The sequence below is a fragment of the Bufo bufo genome, chromosome 6 (genome assembly GCF_905171765.1).
Source record: "Bufo bufo chromosome 6, aBufBuf1.1, whole genome shotgun sequence".
NCBI lineage: Eukaryota > Metazoa > Chordata > Amphibia > Anura > Bufonidae > Bufo > Bufo bufo.
Window position 1 is genome coordinate 55,979,727 of NC_053394.1, and position 16,350 is coordinate 55,996,076.

At 48.2% G+C, this 16,350-nt stretch overlaps 1 protein-coding gene across 3 annotated transcripts in view; it reads left to right on the forward strand.

Annotated features, from left to right (window-relative positions):
- LOC121003151 (glutathione S-transferase omega-1-like) overlaps positions 1 to 16,350 on the forward strand; it is a 141,124-nt gene that overhangs the window by 109,289 nt on the left and 15,485 nt on the right. The window contains exons 1-3 of one of the 3 annotated variants that reach the window (XM_040434760.1): positions 14,842 to 14,858; positions 14,891 to 14,918; positions 15,004 to 15,063. In XM_040434760.1, coding sequence (XP_040290694.1) covers positions 15,033 to 15,063 — 31 coding nt within the window. In that variant the 5' untranslated portion in view covers positions 14,842 to 14,858; positions 14,891 to 14,918; positions 15,004 to 15,032. Of the gene's footprint in view, positions 1 to 14,841; positions 14,859 to 14,886; positions 14,919 to 15,003; positions 15,064 to 16,350 lie in introns of those variants that run through there. The other 2 variants (XM_040434761.1, XM_040434762.1) reach the window with 2 other exon arrangements.

Below are 16,350 nucleotides of genomic sequence, written 5' to 3' on the forward strand. Positions count from 1 at the left end.
GTTTAGTTGTACTATGCGTGCAAGCTACTGTGACACCAGATATGAGTTGCTCTGGTGTGACACTGTGCACTGGCAGGGCCTGAAACACACACACACGTTAAGGCAACTGACTGCTATTATTTCACAGTCAAAATTGTAGTTTTTTGTTTTAATGTAAACTACTGTGACACCAGATATGAGTTGCACTGGTGTGACACTGTGCACTGGCAGGGCCTGAAACACACACTCGTTAAGGCAACTGACTGCTATTATTTCACAGTCAAAATTGTAGTTTTTTTTTTAAATGTAAACTACTATGACACCAGATATGAGTTGCACTGGTGTGACACTGTGCACTGGCAGGGCCTGAAAAACACACATGTTAAGGCAACTGACTGCTATTATTTCACAGTCAAAATTGTAGTTTTTTTTAAAATGTAAACTACTGTGACATCAGATATGAGTTGCACTGGTATGACACTGTGCACTGGCAGGGCCTGAAACACACACACGCTAAGGCAACTGACTGCTATAATTTCACAGTCAAAATTGTAGTTTTTTTTTTTAATGTAAACTACTGTGACACCAGATATGAGTTGCACTGGTGTGACACTGTGCACTGGCAGGGCCTGAAACACACACACGTTAAGGCAACTGACTGCTATTATTTCACAGTCAAAATTGTAGTTTTTTTTTTAAATGTAAACTACTATGACACCAGATATGAGTTGCACTGGTGTGACACTGTGCACTGGCAGGGCCTGAAAAACACACACGCTAAGGCAACTGACTGCTATTATTTCACAGTCAAAATTGTAGTTTTTTTTTTTAATGTAAACTACTGTGACACCAGATATGAGTTGCACTGGTGTGACACTGTGCACTGGCAGGGCCTGAAACACACACACGTTAAGGCAACTGACTGCTATTATTTCACAGTCAAAATTGTAGTTTTTTTTTAAATGTAAACTACTGTGACACCAGATATGAGTTGCACTGGTGTGATACTGTGCACTGGCAGGGCCTGAAACACACACACGTTAAGGCAACTGACTGCTATTATTTCACAGTCAAAATTGCACTTTTTTTTTTAATGTAAACTACTGTGACACCAGATATGAGTTGCACTGGTGTAACACTGTGCACTGGCAAGGCCTGAAACACACACGCGTTAAGGCAACTGACTGCTATTATTTCACCGTCAAAATTGTAGTTTTTTTTTTTAATGTAAACTACTGTGACACCAGATAGGAGTTGCACTGGTGTGACACTGTGCACTGGCAGGGCCTGAAACACACACACGTTAAGGCAACTGACTGCTATTATTTCACAGTCAAAATTGTATTTTTTTTTTAAATGTAAACTACTGTGACACCAGATATGAGTTGCACTGGTGTGACACTGTGCACTGGCAGGGCCTGAAACACACACGCGTTAAGGCAACCGAATGCTATTATTTCACAGTCAAAATTTTAGTTTTTTTTTAAATGTAAACTACTGTGACACCAAATAGGAGTTGCACTGGTGTGACACTGTGCACTGGCAGGGCCTGAAACACACACACACATTAAGGCAACTGACTGCTATTATTTCACAGTCAAAATTGTAGTTTTTTTTTTAATGTAAACTACTGTGCCACCAGATATGAGTTGCACTGGTGTGACACTGTGCACTGGCAGGGCTTGAAACACACACGCGTTAAGGCAACTGACTGCTATTATTTCACAGTCAAAATTGTAGTTTTTTTTTTAATGTAAACTACTGTGCCACCAGATATGAGTTGCACTGGTGTGACACTGTGCACTGGCATGGCTTGAAACACACACGCGTTAAGGCAACTGACTGCTATTATTTCACAGTCAAAATTGTAGTTTTTTTTTTATGTAAACTACTGTGACACCAGATATGAGTTGCACTGGTGTGACACTGTGCACTGGCAGGGCTTGAAACACACACGCGTTAAGGCAACTGACTGTTATTATTTCACAGTCAAGAAAGTTTTTTTTTTTTTTTAAATGCAAGCTACTGTGACATCAGATATGAGTGGTGGCACTGGGCAAGTGGGCACAGAATACGCTGTGAGCCTGACACACACGCTGGCAGGAAACTGCAATTAGATTACACAGAAAAAAGCAAAAAAAAAAGCAGACTGATGTTCTAGCCCTAAAAAGGGATTTTTGGGGTGCTGTCCTTACAGCAGAGATCAGATGAGTCCTTCAGGACTGTAGTGGACACTGAATACACTAGCCTAGCTATCGATTTCCCTATTAAATCAGCAGCAGCTACACTGTCCTTCCTCTCACTAAGAATGCAGCTTCCGAATGAATCTAAAATGGATGCTGTCCAGGAGGTGGGAGGGTCTGGGAGGGAGGGTATGGTGCTGATTGGCTGGAATGTGTCTGCTGAGTGTGAGGTACAGGGTAAAAGTTTACTCAATGATGACGAATAGGGGGCGGACCGAACATCGCATATGTTCGCCCGCCGCGGCGAACGCGAACAAGCTATGTTCGCCGGCGAATAGTTCGGGACATCTCTACCCTCCAGCACAAAACACGAAATGCATTTATGATGAATATCACCCACTCTTAAACAGATGTCCTGCACCCTCTGTGACAAACATTTCTGAGTAAGTGGTGCACCAACATATTTTTCTCTAATGCACTTGTAGTCAACCCATGCAAACGGACAAACTGACCATCAACCAGGTTAACCCCTGCCCCACTGTCAATAAAAACCTAAATTCCCACAGTTTTGGACTCTATCGCCACCTCGGCAGACAGGAGAAATTGGGTACTTCCAGTAAATGACAAAAGTAAGTTCTCTGACTCCCCACCCACACCACCAAGAGTGAGAGGGGAATTAAATGTTTTGTTTTTGTTTTCACCTTGACGCTGAATGTAAGGACAAACATTAACAAAATGTCCTCTTTTTCCACAGAAAAAAACATACTACCTTCTTATGACTAAAACTCTTAACTGCATAGGTTGATCACCAGGCATAAACTCAGGAGTCTCTCCACCCAAGGTGTCAGTGGAAGCCGCTATTTTATATAATAGTTCATCCAGAGAGTGAGGAACCTTAGATCTCTCTCTTAGGCATCTATCCCATATGTACAGCAAGGGACATAGCCGCTTCCAATGACTCAGGATTTTCGTGAAAGGCCAACGCATCCTTTAGCCTCTTGGATAATCCTTGACAGAATTGGCTACGGAGAGCTGGATCACTCCATATCCATAGCCCGTCTCCTAAATTCAGAGCAATAGATTTCAGCCGAACGCTCTCCCTGCTGTAAACCACGTAACTTGGTCTCGGCCAGGGAGATCCGATCCGGGTGATCGTAGATAAGACCTAGAGCTCTGAAAAATTAATCTACCGACAGGAGGGACTGTGATCCGATCGGTAGAGAAAAATGCCAAGACTGAGCGTCCCCTTTAAGCAATGACATGATAATACCCAGTCTTTGACTCTCATCCTCAGATGAGAGGGGACGTTACTTAAAGTACAATTTACACAACTCTCTGAACCGAATGAAATTATCGCTTCCCCCGAAAATCTGTCAGGAAATGCAATCTTAGGTTCAGGACAGGCCTGGTAACTACTACTGGCACCCACAGCCTGTGATCCCTGGATCTGCTTGCGGAGGTCAGCTACCTCTATAGACAGACAATGCAATTGTCTAGCCAGTGCACCGATTGGATCCATAGCCTCACTGACACAAACAAAAATTACGGTTTGTGGCGGTTGATAATGTCACGCGCGGTGTGGGTGGTAAACTCCACACCTAACACAGGAGGGAAGGGAAGAGGTACTAGGCCTGGAAACTAGGGAAAGGGGAAAGGTCACCTCCTAGTGAATCCCTAAACTGAGCCCTGACTACTACCAGTATGAACAGACCTCGAAGGTAGGAATGTTCATATGCAGGAACCTAGAGCCAAGTCTGACCCTAAAGGGCCCTGGAAATAGTTCCAGCTGAAGGAACAGAAGACTCCCTCAGGCCTAATACTAAAAGATAGGGGAATACAACAAACAAGAAATAGGGAAAAAGACACTTAACTCCGAAGTACGTGGACGAACAGGAACTCAGAGGAGAACCAAACACCAGCACTTCCACATCCAGAAGGAGCTATGAAACCGCATAGCATGATGGGTGAGACCAGAATAAATAGAGTAGTGGTAATGACTACTAAGCTACACCTGAGACAAGAGGTGTGGTCATAACGAGCAACAACACAGAAACAAGTGAAACCAAAGAGTCTGTCAGATCACATCACATGCAGCCAGTCTCTTAGATCTTCTGACCCCTGTCACGGGAGAGACCGTGACACCTGCAGAGTGGCGTCGGAGCAGGAGAGGTAAGTGAATTTATTTTGGGTGTTTGATCTGAGGATCTGATATGGGCATCTGATCTAAGGTGTGATATGGGGTGTGGCGAAACCAACCTCGCCACTGGGTTTTGGAGTAGCCTGGCTACTAGCCTTTTGCCCCAGGATTATGGCCCATACTATCTTTGAAGGAGAAGACAGACAGATCTGTGGAACTGTTTTGGGCAGGAAAGCCATGCTTGCGGCCGGCCAAATGTGACTTCCATGGAATTCGGGAACCCCTGCTCGGATCTGGGTGATTTTTGGATATGTTGTTCACCCAAATCAGAGCTATCCATGGATGTATACATTATGGGGATATGTGGGGTTTTGGGGTGTTTTCTGTGTTTTGGGGAAAAATGTGTGTTTTCTGTCTGTGAGTGATTAAGTTAGCCCATTACGTTTGGTAATTGTATTTTGTTGATTGCGTCTCAGACAATGCCAGTGTGTTAGTTAATTGCGTCTCAGACAATACTCATTGTATTTTGTTGATTGCGTTACAGACAGAGGGAAGGGGATTTTGTGTACAATTGCTGGGAAGGTTTGAATACTGTAAATGCATGTGATTGGCTGTTTTTACAAAACCCTGTGGGTGGTAACCTTGTTGGAAGATGTGTATAAATCAATGCTTGTGTGTTCAAATAAAGAGAGTTCCTGTTTTTATACCTTCATGAAGTTTTGGCTCATGTTTGGGGGATGGGATAACTACACTCTTGGGGATTGCTATATCACAATACTCCCCTGAGTATAAGCTCTTGTAAGAGCTTGTTCATGGTTCCTGCTCTCTGCATTTAGGAGAGGTTCATCCACTGGAGCCTGGAGCCTTGTCGTACGTCCAGGGTGGGTAGGAGACGGCGAGACCTCCACCAAGCTTCGGCGGTTCGTGGGGTCTGCAGTGCTGACGGTGTCAAGTGGAGTGCTTGGAGTCCTCTGGAAGCACTAGGAGCATCTATCACGGAGGTACCCGGTCGGGGTGCTAGGCGTTCCGTTACATGGGGGTCTGATCGGAAAAAGGTAAGAGGGTATATATTATTGTACTGTCACACATTATAAGGCAGTATTTTTTGTACTAGTGCAAATTATAAGGGGGTATTTTTTGTACTGTCACACATTATAAGGGAGTACTTTTTGTACTGGTGCACATTATAAGGGTATTTTTTGTACTGGCGCACATTAGGGGTCAATTTTCTACTGCCACACATTATAAGGAGAATTATTACCACTGGGGAACATGATTACTAGTATGGGCACAATGGAGGCATTATTTCTATTGGGGGCATTGTTAAGACTAGGTGCAGTCTGGCAGATAATTAACACTTGGGGAAGCACTATTACTGTGGGGGCATCCTTAGCACAATTATTTTGTGGGCGACATTATGTTTACAAGTGTAAGTTAGGGACACTATTTGCTGGGCGCAGTTATTTTTTTAGGGCACTGTATGCTAATAATTATTGCAGGGGGCACTACCTGTGTGATACTAGTATTTTCAGGGGGACTGCAGTATAGTATTTGGGTCACAGCGGGCACAGTATTCCGGGTGGCAGGATGCTGTGTTCAGAAGGTGGGAGGATAATGGAAAAGTGGGAAACTAAGATGTCTGTTTGTCAAACTCTGGCTGAAGGAAAGATGGCTGAAAGAAATCATCATGGTGGTCTGGTCTTAATGGAGAATCACTCACCTCATCCACTTACACGCGCTGAGGCAGTTGTTCCACTGTTGATTGTGCTGGACCTGCCAAAGGACCTTTGCTAGGCGTAATGACGTCAGATGTGGGTGCGTTGCAGGAAAATGCACAATTTTTCCGCGCGAGTGCATGATAGGGTTATTGGTTACTTACTCAGGGCCCTTCATAACTTCCCCCTTTTTCACCCATCCAAGTACCATCCCAGTAAAACACCACACACTTTGCTTGGATTAAATCGGCCACAGCAGCCGTTTTATTAATAAAATAAATACATCCATAAATAACTATAACATTAAATTAACATTAACCCCTGACGAGGGAGATCATAGAAGCCCCAAACTGTTACCATCCACAAGAAGCCACCTGGCAACTCCATCTTGCCTCCAGCCGTAAGCACCAGCTCGGAGACACCAACTGATGGACGCCTTCTCCAATTAACCAAGTACCTGAAACTATGAGAGTCCAGCCCCACCATTGAGGCCCTCCCATTTCCACTACCGTCATATACCACCAGCTTCTATGATCTCCCACCGCCACGACTGCCGCGACAAATAGCACTGTCCCCTACATTGCACAACCCCAAACCTTAGGGCGGGAGGGAGGGAGTTTTCTCCCAACAAAATGGCGCCGGCTGACTCCGGTCACCTCTATTTAAAACCTTAACTCCTCCCACCTAATCACCCTAACCACACCTCCCCACCACAGTTTAACTACCTCCACCCCAGGCCCTTCCTACCAAAACCCATCATGACGGCCTCCCCTTACCTGGCGTCCTAGTCCGGCCTCTCTTGATAGGGTTATTGGTTACTTACTCAGGGCCCTTCATAACTTCCCCCTTTTTCCCCCATCCAAGTACCATCCCAATAAAACACCACACACTTTGCTTGGATTAAATCGGCCACAGCAGCCGTTTTATTAATAAAATAAATACATCCATAAATAACAATAACATTAAATTAACATTAACCCCTGACGAGGGAGATCATAGAAGCCCCAAACTGTTACCATCCACAAGAAGCCACCTGGCAACTCCATCTTGCCTCCAGCCGTAAGCACCAGCTCGGAGACACCAACTGATGGACGCCTTCTCCAATTAACCAAGTACCTGAAACTATGAGAGTCCAGCCCCACCATTGAGGCCCTCCCATTTCCACTACCGTCATATACCACCAGCTTCTATGATCTCCCACCGCCAACAACGCGCAGCTTGAACCTTACAACCCCCTCAAGCCTGCGCGTTCCTCCACAAACACAAAGCCCGTTCAATTCCATTCTGCAAACCAAGCGCCCAAAGATCAATGTCCACCGCATTCAAGTGAACACCATCCGCCCTCCAAAAACCACCACTCCCTGCTTCCAGATCCGTATGCCGAACCGCTACTGCTCCATTACGCGCCATAAACCTCCCAATAGCCCTATTCACCTTCACCCTAGCCTTGTTGATTCGCTCAACCGAACGCGCCTCCCTCCACGTCTTCCGAGCCACTATGTCGGACCACACAGTCACCATACCCGGAAACAGAGACCATAACCTCAAAAGGTCAAACTTAACATCTTTAATAAGCTCACCACACGGTCTAACCCCCAAATCATTACCCCCGACATGCAACACTAAAATATCGGGGGCTCGATCCAACCTCACAAAACGGTGCACCTCCCTCAACACACTTCCCCACAACATACCCCTACTCCCCAGCCACCGCAGCACCGCCTCGTCCCTGCTAAAACCAAGCTGACGCCCATCCGGTCGCACATCAGCCCGCAGCGCACCCCAGAAAACAAATGAATGCCCAAGAATCCACACCAAAACCGCACCTGCAATACAAACAAAAGAAAATTAATGCCACCACACCAGCTTACCAACCACCCAACCGAACATAAGATTTAAAACGTGAAGATTCCCATCTCCCAATTTTTTTAATCACCTCCTCGCCCAAACCTAACCTCGCCGCCTCCGTAGCTGCCCCAATCCTGAGGGAATGACCCGTAAAAAGCTTAGAGTCCATTCCCAACGCCCCCAAACATTTTTTAAACACTGCCACGAACTGAAATCGCAACAGAAACGATCCGTCCTCATGCCTCAACATGGGCCCCATGTTTCCAAAACTTACACCCTCCCGGTACTCCCTCAAGCAACGCACCGGGCACAACCCACAACCCGGAACCCCGAACAGTGACACACTACACCCCTTACCTTCCCTATCCATCTTAGACACCCGTATCCGCACTACCACCCTGTCACTATATAAATCCACATCCCCCCAACACAAATTCCCTGCCCTATTAACACTAGGACACACCAGCTCACCCAGCCGAAAGGCCCCAAAAAACGCTAACGAAAAAGCCAATCTAAACAATCTTACCTCACCCACTGACCTACAAATCACACCCACCTGCTCCCCTATTTTCACTAATAAAGCAAATGACACTGGTCGTCTCTGATCAGCCACTCGCTTCCCCCTCCTACACCCCTTCAACACCTGCTTCACCAAAAAGGTTTTTGTAACATCGGGTAGGCCCCTAAGCTTAAATCCAAATGCCAAACCCGCCATAACCCGATTCACCTGCGCTACTGACCTCCCCATTTCAGCTAAATTCCCCAAGAACAAGACCAACGGAACCTCCCCTTCTTCAACCCCCACTCCTAGCTCAGCACACCACCCCTCCCACTCACTCCAGGCCTTACCATACGCCGTCCACGTGCCGGCACTCAAAGACTCCCTCAACAGCCCCGCTACCGTACCTCCAAGAGCTCCCACAGGGACTCCGAACACACCAACCCGACCGCCTCCGCCTCCGGGGCGAGTTGCCGAAAACGCTCCCACTGCAAACGAGAAAGAGAGTCAGCCACACCATTATCAACCCCTGGCACATGCACAGCCACAATCCAAGCATTAATTTCCAAACAACACAACACCAAATGCTGCAATAACTTAACCACAGGGGGAGAAGAAGCCGTTAACCCGTTAATCGCCTGCACCACCCCCAGGTTGTCGCAGTGAAAACGAACCTTCCTATCACTAAACCTATCCCTCCAGAGCACCACCGCCAAAACAATCAGAAACAATTCAAGCAAAGCAACATTACGAACCCAACCCCTCAACACCCAAGATTCCGGCCACTGACCCACACACCACTGTCCATTACAGAAAACCCCAAAACCTACCCCCCCGGCCGCATCCGAATACAAATCAAAGTCAAAAATATCCACCACCTCCCCCAACACCAATGCCCTGCCATTGAAATCCTTCAAACACTTGTCCCAGACTTCCAAGTCCCCTTTTAACTCCCGCCCCAAACAAATAAAATGATGTGGGGAAACCACCCCCCCAGTAGCAGCCGCCAATCTCCGATAAAATATTCGCCCCATCGGCATGATCCGACATGCAAAATTCAATTTTCCCAATAACGACTGCAAATCTCGCAGACGAATCTTGTGCGCCCTCAGTGCACTCCCCACAACCCCCTTCAAATCCTGAACCTTTTCCTCCGGCAACCGACACTCCATCTTAACTGTGTCCATAACAATGCCCAAAAAACTCAACTCCGTCGTGGGCCCCACCGTCTTCCCTGCCGCCAACGGCACCCCGAACAATTCAAAAACATACTGCAACGTGGACAACAACAATGAACATACCCGTGACTCAGCCGGACCCAAGCATAAGAAATCATCAAGATAATGGATCAGTGACCCACACCCCGACACATCCTTAACCACCCATTCCAAAAATGAACTGAATGTTTCAAAGTACGCACAAGACACTGAGCACCCCATTGGCAAACACCTATCCACAAAATACCCACCATCCCAGAAACAACCTAACAAGTGTAAACTATCCGGGTTAACAGGCAACAAACGGAACGCCGCCTCAATGTCCGTTTTTGCCAACAAGGCCCTAGGCCCTAACTTCCGCACCCAACCTACCGCCGCATCAAAGGAGGTATAAACCACCGAACAAAGTTCAGGGTCAATACCTTCATTGACCGACGCCCCCTTTGGGAAAGACAAGTGATGAATAAGCCGAAACTTGTTCGGCTCCTTCTTGGGCACCACCCCCAAAGGGGAAACCCTCAAATCCTCCCACGGCAAGTCACAAAACGGCCCATCCATCCTACCCAATGCTACCTCCTTAGCCAGCTTTTCCGATACTACCTCCCTGTGTTCCAAAGCTGACCGCAAATTCTTCCTGACCACACACCCCTGTTCCACCGGGCGAGACGGGATACTAAAACCATCCGTAAACCCCTTCCACAAAAATTCTGCTGCTCCCCTGTCCGGGTATCTATCGAGGTACCCCGACATCACGGCCACCCGCACCGGCGTCCGGCCCTTTTGCACCAGCCTCACCCCCTTTTTGCCTCGCTCCCCTAAAACAACGGCTGGCCCCGTGTCCACCTCCGCAGGAAGAACACTCGTGCTTGAACTTGCACTTGGGCCCGAACTTGCAACTCCCTTCATTGAAGAGAAAGCACAAACCCTTAGCCGCTGCTGTTGCAAATCCCGACTGCCCTGACCCCCCTTGCTCCCCCCGAAAGGGCTGCCCAGCCCGTACCGGCGCCATCACCTTCATCCACAATCCGATATCCTTATGGTTCCACCACATACTCTGGCGGACCGCTTTCCTCTGACGAAACTGTTCGTCATATCTCAGCCACCCAGAACCCCCATAAACCCTATACGCCTCCCCAATAGAACCAAATAACAGAAAAGCGCCGAACAACTGTCAGGCGCCCTCTCCCCAATCACGCTAGCCAAGATGGCAAAGGCCTGCAGCCAATTAGCAAACGTGCGCGGTATCAACCTATAACGCCGCTTCTCCTCCTCCTCCCTCTTTGACCCATCCCGCTTCGCCAAGTCCAGATTAAAACGCTCCAGGGGAAGCAGCGAAAAGATATCCACGTACTCCCCTTGCCAAATCCGATCCCTGACCTCCTGTTTTAAGTGCGCACCCAGTGGGCCTTCAAAGCACACATAAACCTCCCCCCTGGCCGCATCATCCACCCGCGGCCGGTCGTCCTCACCTCCTACCTGCGTCTGCACCGATACAGAAGCTGCCGCTGCAACACCCGAGCCCCTGGCCTCCACGCTCGCAACAGGCCCGATCCCCCACGCCTGCATAGGCCCCCCGCCTGACACACTACTCCCAGAATCCACACCAGCTAACCCACCCAATAGCCTCCCCAAGCCCGCCATCAAATCTTTCTGCCCCCCACCTAAACCACCCAGCCCTGAACCCTGCGCCAGCGCAAGAAAAGTTCCCAATGCCGCCGCACCTGGCTGCCGGGGTGCTGTGAACCCCGCAGCTGGAACTCCTGAATCCTGACGAAGTGACCCCGCTGTCACTGGAACGACCACTCCAGACGCCACTCTCTCACTCGGACCGGGCATCCCAGCATCTTCCACGCTGGATGCGCTGCGCGCCGAAAACGACTCCTCCTCCTCATCATCCGCACGGGCAGGACCAGCCGCACGCTGTCCGTCATACTGCTGAGGCCTGTGCACCCCACCCCTCTCCTGGTGCACAGCCACGTGACTCCTGCTGCTGCTGCTGCTGCTGCCTCTCCCTCGCCAAGCAGCCCTCCCCCCCCCCAGCCTGGAGAGGGGATGCAGCGTACTCAAGTTGTGTGTAGTAGGTGTTTCTGGGTGATGTAGTGCAATATACACTAACCTGGTACAGCTGACTCTCTGCAAGGGGCAGGTATAGGTAGAAATAGTTCGTGACGCCAGTGCCAAGTAAACGGTGGCACGCCGTTTGCGGATGCAGGAATAATTTGAGGAAACGTAGGATTAAAACAGAACTCCAACTTTAGTAGTTTTTCCAAGCAGAGACAATAATGGAAATGCAGTTCCTTAGCATACAGTCGATTTTGCAATTCGGTCGATGCAGGCAATTCAGTTACAGCAGGGTAATTACAGAGTGTTGAACACAGGACTTGCAGCACAGGAGCTTGCACTCTAATTCTGTCTGATCCTGGAATATAGCAATTCTTCACCAAGGCCCATTAACCTATTTCTGGCTTTATATCCTTGGCTATAGCTTTAATAAGTACCTCCTCTGTCTTTCTGAGTACCTCTGGCTTTCCTGATCTTTGCCTCTGTCTCTCTCAGCTTCTGAAAGGTTCCTCAGGCTCTTGGTCTAACATATTCCTGTTTCTGCACATGGGAATTCAGGAGGGAATCTTCTCCTGGACAGCAGGCTTCAGGCCTGGACTTGTCTCAGACATTGTCTAATCTCCAACTGTAGATTACAGGCACTAGACTCCGTCTGCCTTTCTACTTCCCTGTCTGGGCCTTATATAAACTAGGGCTCCCTAGCTCCCTCTAAGGACTAAGAGCTGAAATGACACCCCTAGCAGGCCTGTACATGCAAGTTTCAATAACAGGAAAATACATACATTACATGACATTTTATAAAACTGACATATAGCAACTTCCCATAATTAGGAGGGACAACAGCACAACAAGTGACACTTTGGTAGTGACGGGTATTACAGTTCCCGTACACTACAGGGAGCCTGCAGAACCAGCTCCGGCCTCCAAGTCGCACTTGCCGCCCCGCCCCTCACTGGGCCCCGCCGAATGCCTGGATTCCTCCCGTGTCGGGAGGACCTGGAGGGAGTCTGCACATTGGCCCCCCGGCGCGGAGGGTCCCTTACGGGGCTCCCAACCCGGCGTCGGACCCTGGGGGTATCTTCTGGGTTCAGGCGCGCCGGCGGCCGGACCCGCCGCGACCGTGTGGTCGGCTGGCTGGCTACCTGTCCCTGCAGCCACTCCGGACCTCTGACCTCCGCCGCCGCTCTCAACTGCTGCAGCATCTCCTCCACCTGTGACATGGTAAGTTGCTCCTAGTTTTCTCCCAACAAAATGGTGCCGGCTGACTCCGGTCACCTCTATTTAAAACCTTAACTCCTCCCACCTAATCACCCTAACCACACCTCCCCACCACAGTTTAACTACCTCCACCCCAGGCCTTCCCTACCAAAACCCATCATGACGGCCTCCCCTTACCTGGCGTCCTAGTCCGGCCTCTCTAAACATTGTAATGCGTTTTGCACGCGCGTGAGAAAAATCGGCATGTTTGGTACCCAAACCCCAACTTCTTCACAGAAGTTCAGGTTTGGGTTAGGTGCTGGGTAGATTGTATTATTTCCCCTTATAACATGGTTATAAGGGAAAATAAGAGCATTCTTAATACAGAATGCATAGTACAATAGGGCTGGAGAGGTTAAAAAAAATAAAAAAATAATTTAACTCACCTTAATCCACTTGTTCGCGCAGCCCGGCTTCTCTTATGTCTTCTTTCTTCAGGACCTGGGTAAAGGACCTGTGGTGACGTCACTGCGCTCATCACATGGTCCATCACTTGATCTTTTACCATTGTGATGGATCATGTGACGGACCATGTGATGAGCGCAGTGACGTCATCACAGGTCCTTTACCCAGGTCCTGAAGAAAGAAGACAGAAGAGAAGCCGGGCTGCGCGAACAAGTGGATTAAGGCGAGTTAAATTTTATTTTATTTTTTTAACCCCTCCAGCCCTATTGTACTATGCATTCTGTATTAAGAATGCTCTTATTTTCCCTTATAACCATGTTATAAGGGAAAATAATAATGATCGGGTCTCCATCCCGATCGTCTCCTAGCAATAGTGCGTGAAAATCGCACCGCATCCGCACTTGCTTGCGGATGCTTGCGATTTTCACGCAGTCCCATTCACTTCTATGGGGCCTGTGTTGCGTGAAAAACGCACAAAATAGAGCATGCTGTGATTTTCACTCAACGCATAAGTGATCCGTGAAAATCACTGCTCATGTGTACAGCCTCATAGAAATGAATGGGTCCGGATTCAGTGCGGGTGCAATGCGTTCACCTCACGCATTGCACCCGCGCGGAAAACTCGCCCGTGTGAAAGGGGCCTAAGTGTCCCTCTTTGAATGTTCAAAAACTTGGGAGGCATGCGAATCTGCGGCTGGAAACCTGACCGCGTGGCCATTGCTTTACTAAGATCTGCTCCATCTACACAGTGATAATTATATAAATGCACACACCTGTAGCACAGGGACTCATTTAGGGTAAATGCACAAGTTCAGGATTTATGTGCAGACAATCCGCACTAAAATCCGCAGGTGTTCGCAGAGAAATTTGTGCGGTCAATCCACATCAAATGGTGCGGATTTGCATGCAGTTTTGGTGCGGATTTTCCGCATGCAGATTTTACTCTCCCCATTGAAGTGAATGGAGAAAATCCGGTCAGGAAAAATAAAATAAATTGACATGCTGCGGATTTTAAAATCCGCATGCAAACCTGATTGTGTTCATTTAGCCTAAGGGTACGGCCACACGGTCAGGTTTCCTGATGCAATTGTGGAAGCCAAAACCAGGAGTAAATTCAAAAAAGAGAAGTCGTATCCGTCCTTTATACTTTCTCTCCTTTTATGATCCATTCCTGATTTTGGCTTCCAAATCTGCATCAGGAACCCAGGACCGCGTGGCCGTATAAGCGTTTACATTTAAGCACGTTATGTGCACTTATATGATTGTCACTGTGCAGATGGAGCAGATCTTAGTAAGGCAATGGCCACACGGTCAGGTTTCCTGATGCAGATTTGGAAGTCAATTAGTCAAAACCTGGAGTGAATTCTAAACTGCATCTGTAAAAACGGACAATGTGTCCCAGTGTTTGCACATTACACACTGACGCTGATTTACATGTAAGCAACGTTTTTTGCAGTGTCACGTTATGTGCACTTATGTAATAATCACTGCACAGATGGAGCAGATCTCGGGCAGGAGGAGCCGGGTCTCTTCTGGTTGATCATTAGCTGGGGGGAGGGGACTGCTATAGTCATATAGACTGCAGGCAGGGCGGCTCTCATACACAGGCTTCCTCTGGTAGGTCAGGCCACACATACAGAGCTGAGCGGCCTCTGCTGCACTGCATACACTGACATACGTGTCGTCTCTGCTTGTCCTACAGGTATCTACAGTCACTGACCGTCTGCAGCAATGACCGCGTCACAGAGGAGTCTGGCCAAGGGTAAGTGTCCGTGTAAGGGAGCGCGTCGGGAACCTGAGCTTTAATCTTACTGCCAATCAGTTGTGGAAAATTTGGTGTTTAAGTTCGGCGTCCAAGGTTTGGGTTATCTAAGAATTCTGTCATGGATTCCGCTACCACTGACCATAAATGATTGTATGTGGTAGCGGAATCCGTGACGGAGTTCTTAGATAACCCGAACCTTGTACGCCGAACTTGAAACCCATGTTTGCTCATCCCTCGCCCTAACATATGAATCGCTGAATACACGGCGGCAGCGAATAGCTGGATTTGAGGTATAAACTTCAGGAGCAGCCGGGTAACCCGTACCCTAATTAATACTGTATTGTTATTCTGGGACTCCATTACTTTCATTGGAGTCATGCTTGTGACTCTGACCTGCCGCACCATCACCCATTTTGTGGGTCAAAATGAATAAACTCCATAGGAAAAAAAAAACAGAACAAGCAGTGTACATAGAGGTGAGGGGACCCGATGGTAAAAACCCTAATGGGCCCTTTATGCTGCTGGGCTTATACAGTTAGTGAGGATAGAAGGGTTTGGTGTTTGTGACCCCCCCCCCCCCCCCCCAACCTTTCTGTTAAAATTGGACCAATTCACTTGACCGTATAAATGGATCCGCATCTGTTCCGCAATTTTGCAGACCCATCAATGGGGCCGCAAAAGATGCGGACAGCACACCGTGTCCTGTCTGCATCCATTGTTCCGTTCCCCGGCCCTGCAAAAAATACAGCGGACAATATAGACATTCTCTATATAGCGCTGGCCATGTGCGGTCCGCTAAACACTTATGGCTGTGTGATGCATCCTTAGGCCTCATGCACACGACCGTTGTTTTGGTCCGCATCCGAGCTGCGGTTTTTGCGGCTTGGATGCGGATCCATTAACTTCAATGGGGCCGCGAAAGGTGCAGACAGCAATCTGTGTGCGGTCTGCATCCATTGCTCCGTTCCGTGGTCCGCAAAATAAATATAACCTGTTCTATTCTTGTCAGTTTTGCGGACAAGAATAGACAGTTATATCAATGGCTGTCTGTGCCGTTCCGCAAATTGTGGAATGCACACGGATTATCTGTGTTTTGTGAATTCACAATTTGCGGACCGCAAAACACACAATGGTCGTGTGCATGAGACCTTAGTCTAACGTGTTTATCTACAATTCTGTGTCCCCCCCCCCCCCCCACTGATCAGACACCTGTTCTACTTTGGTCAGTGATTCGGACCAAACATGGCTATTGAAGTCTAAGGGTCTGTGTAAAACCGTTGAAAC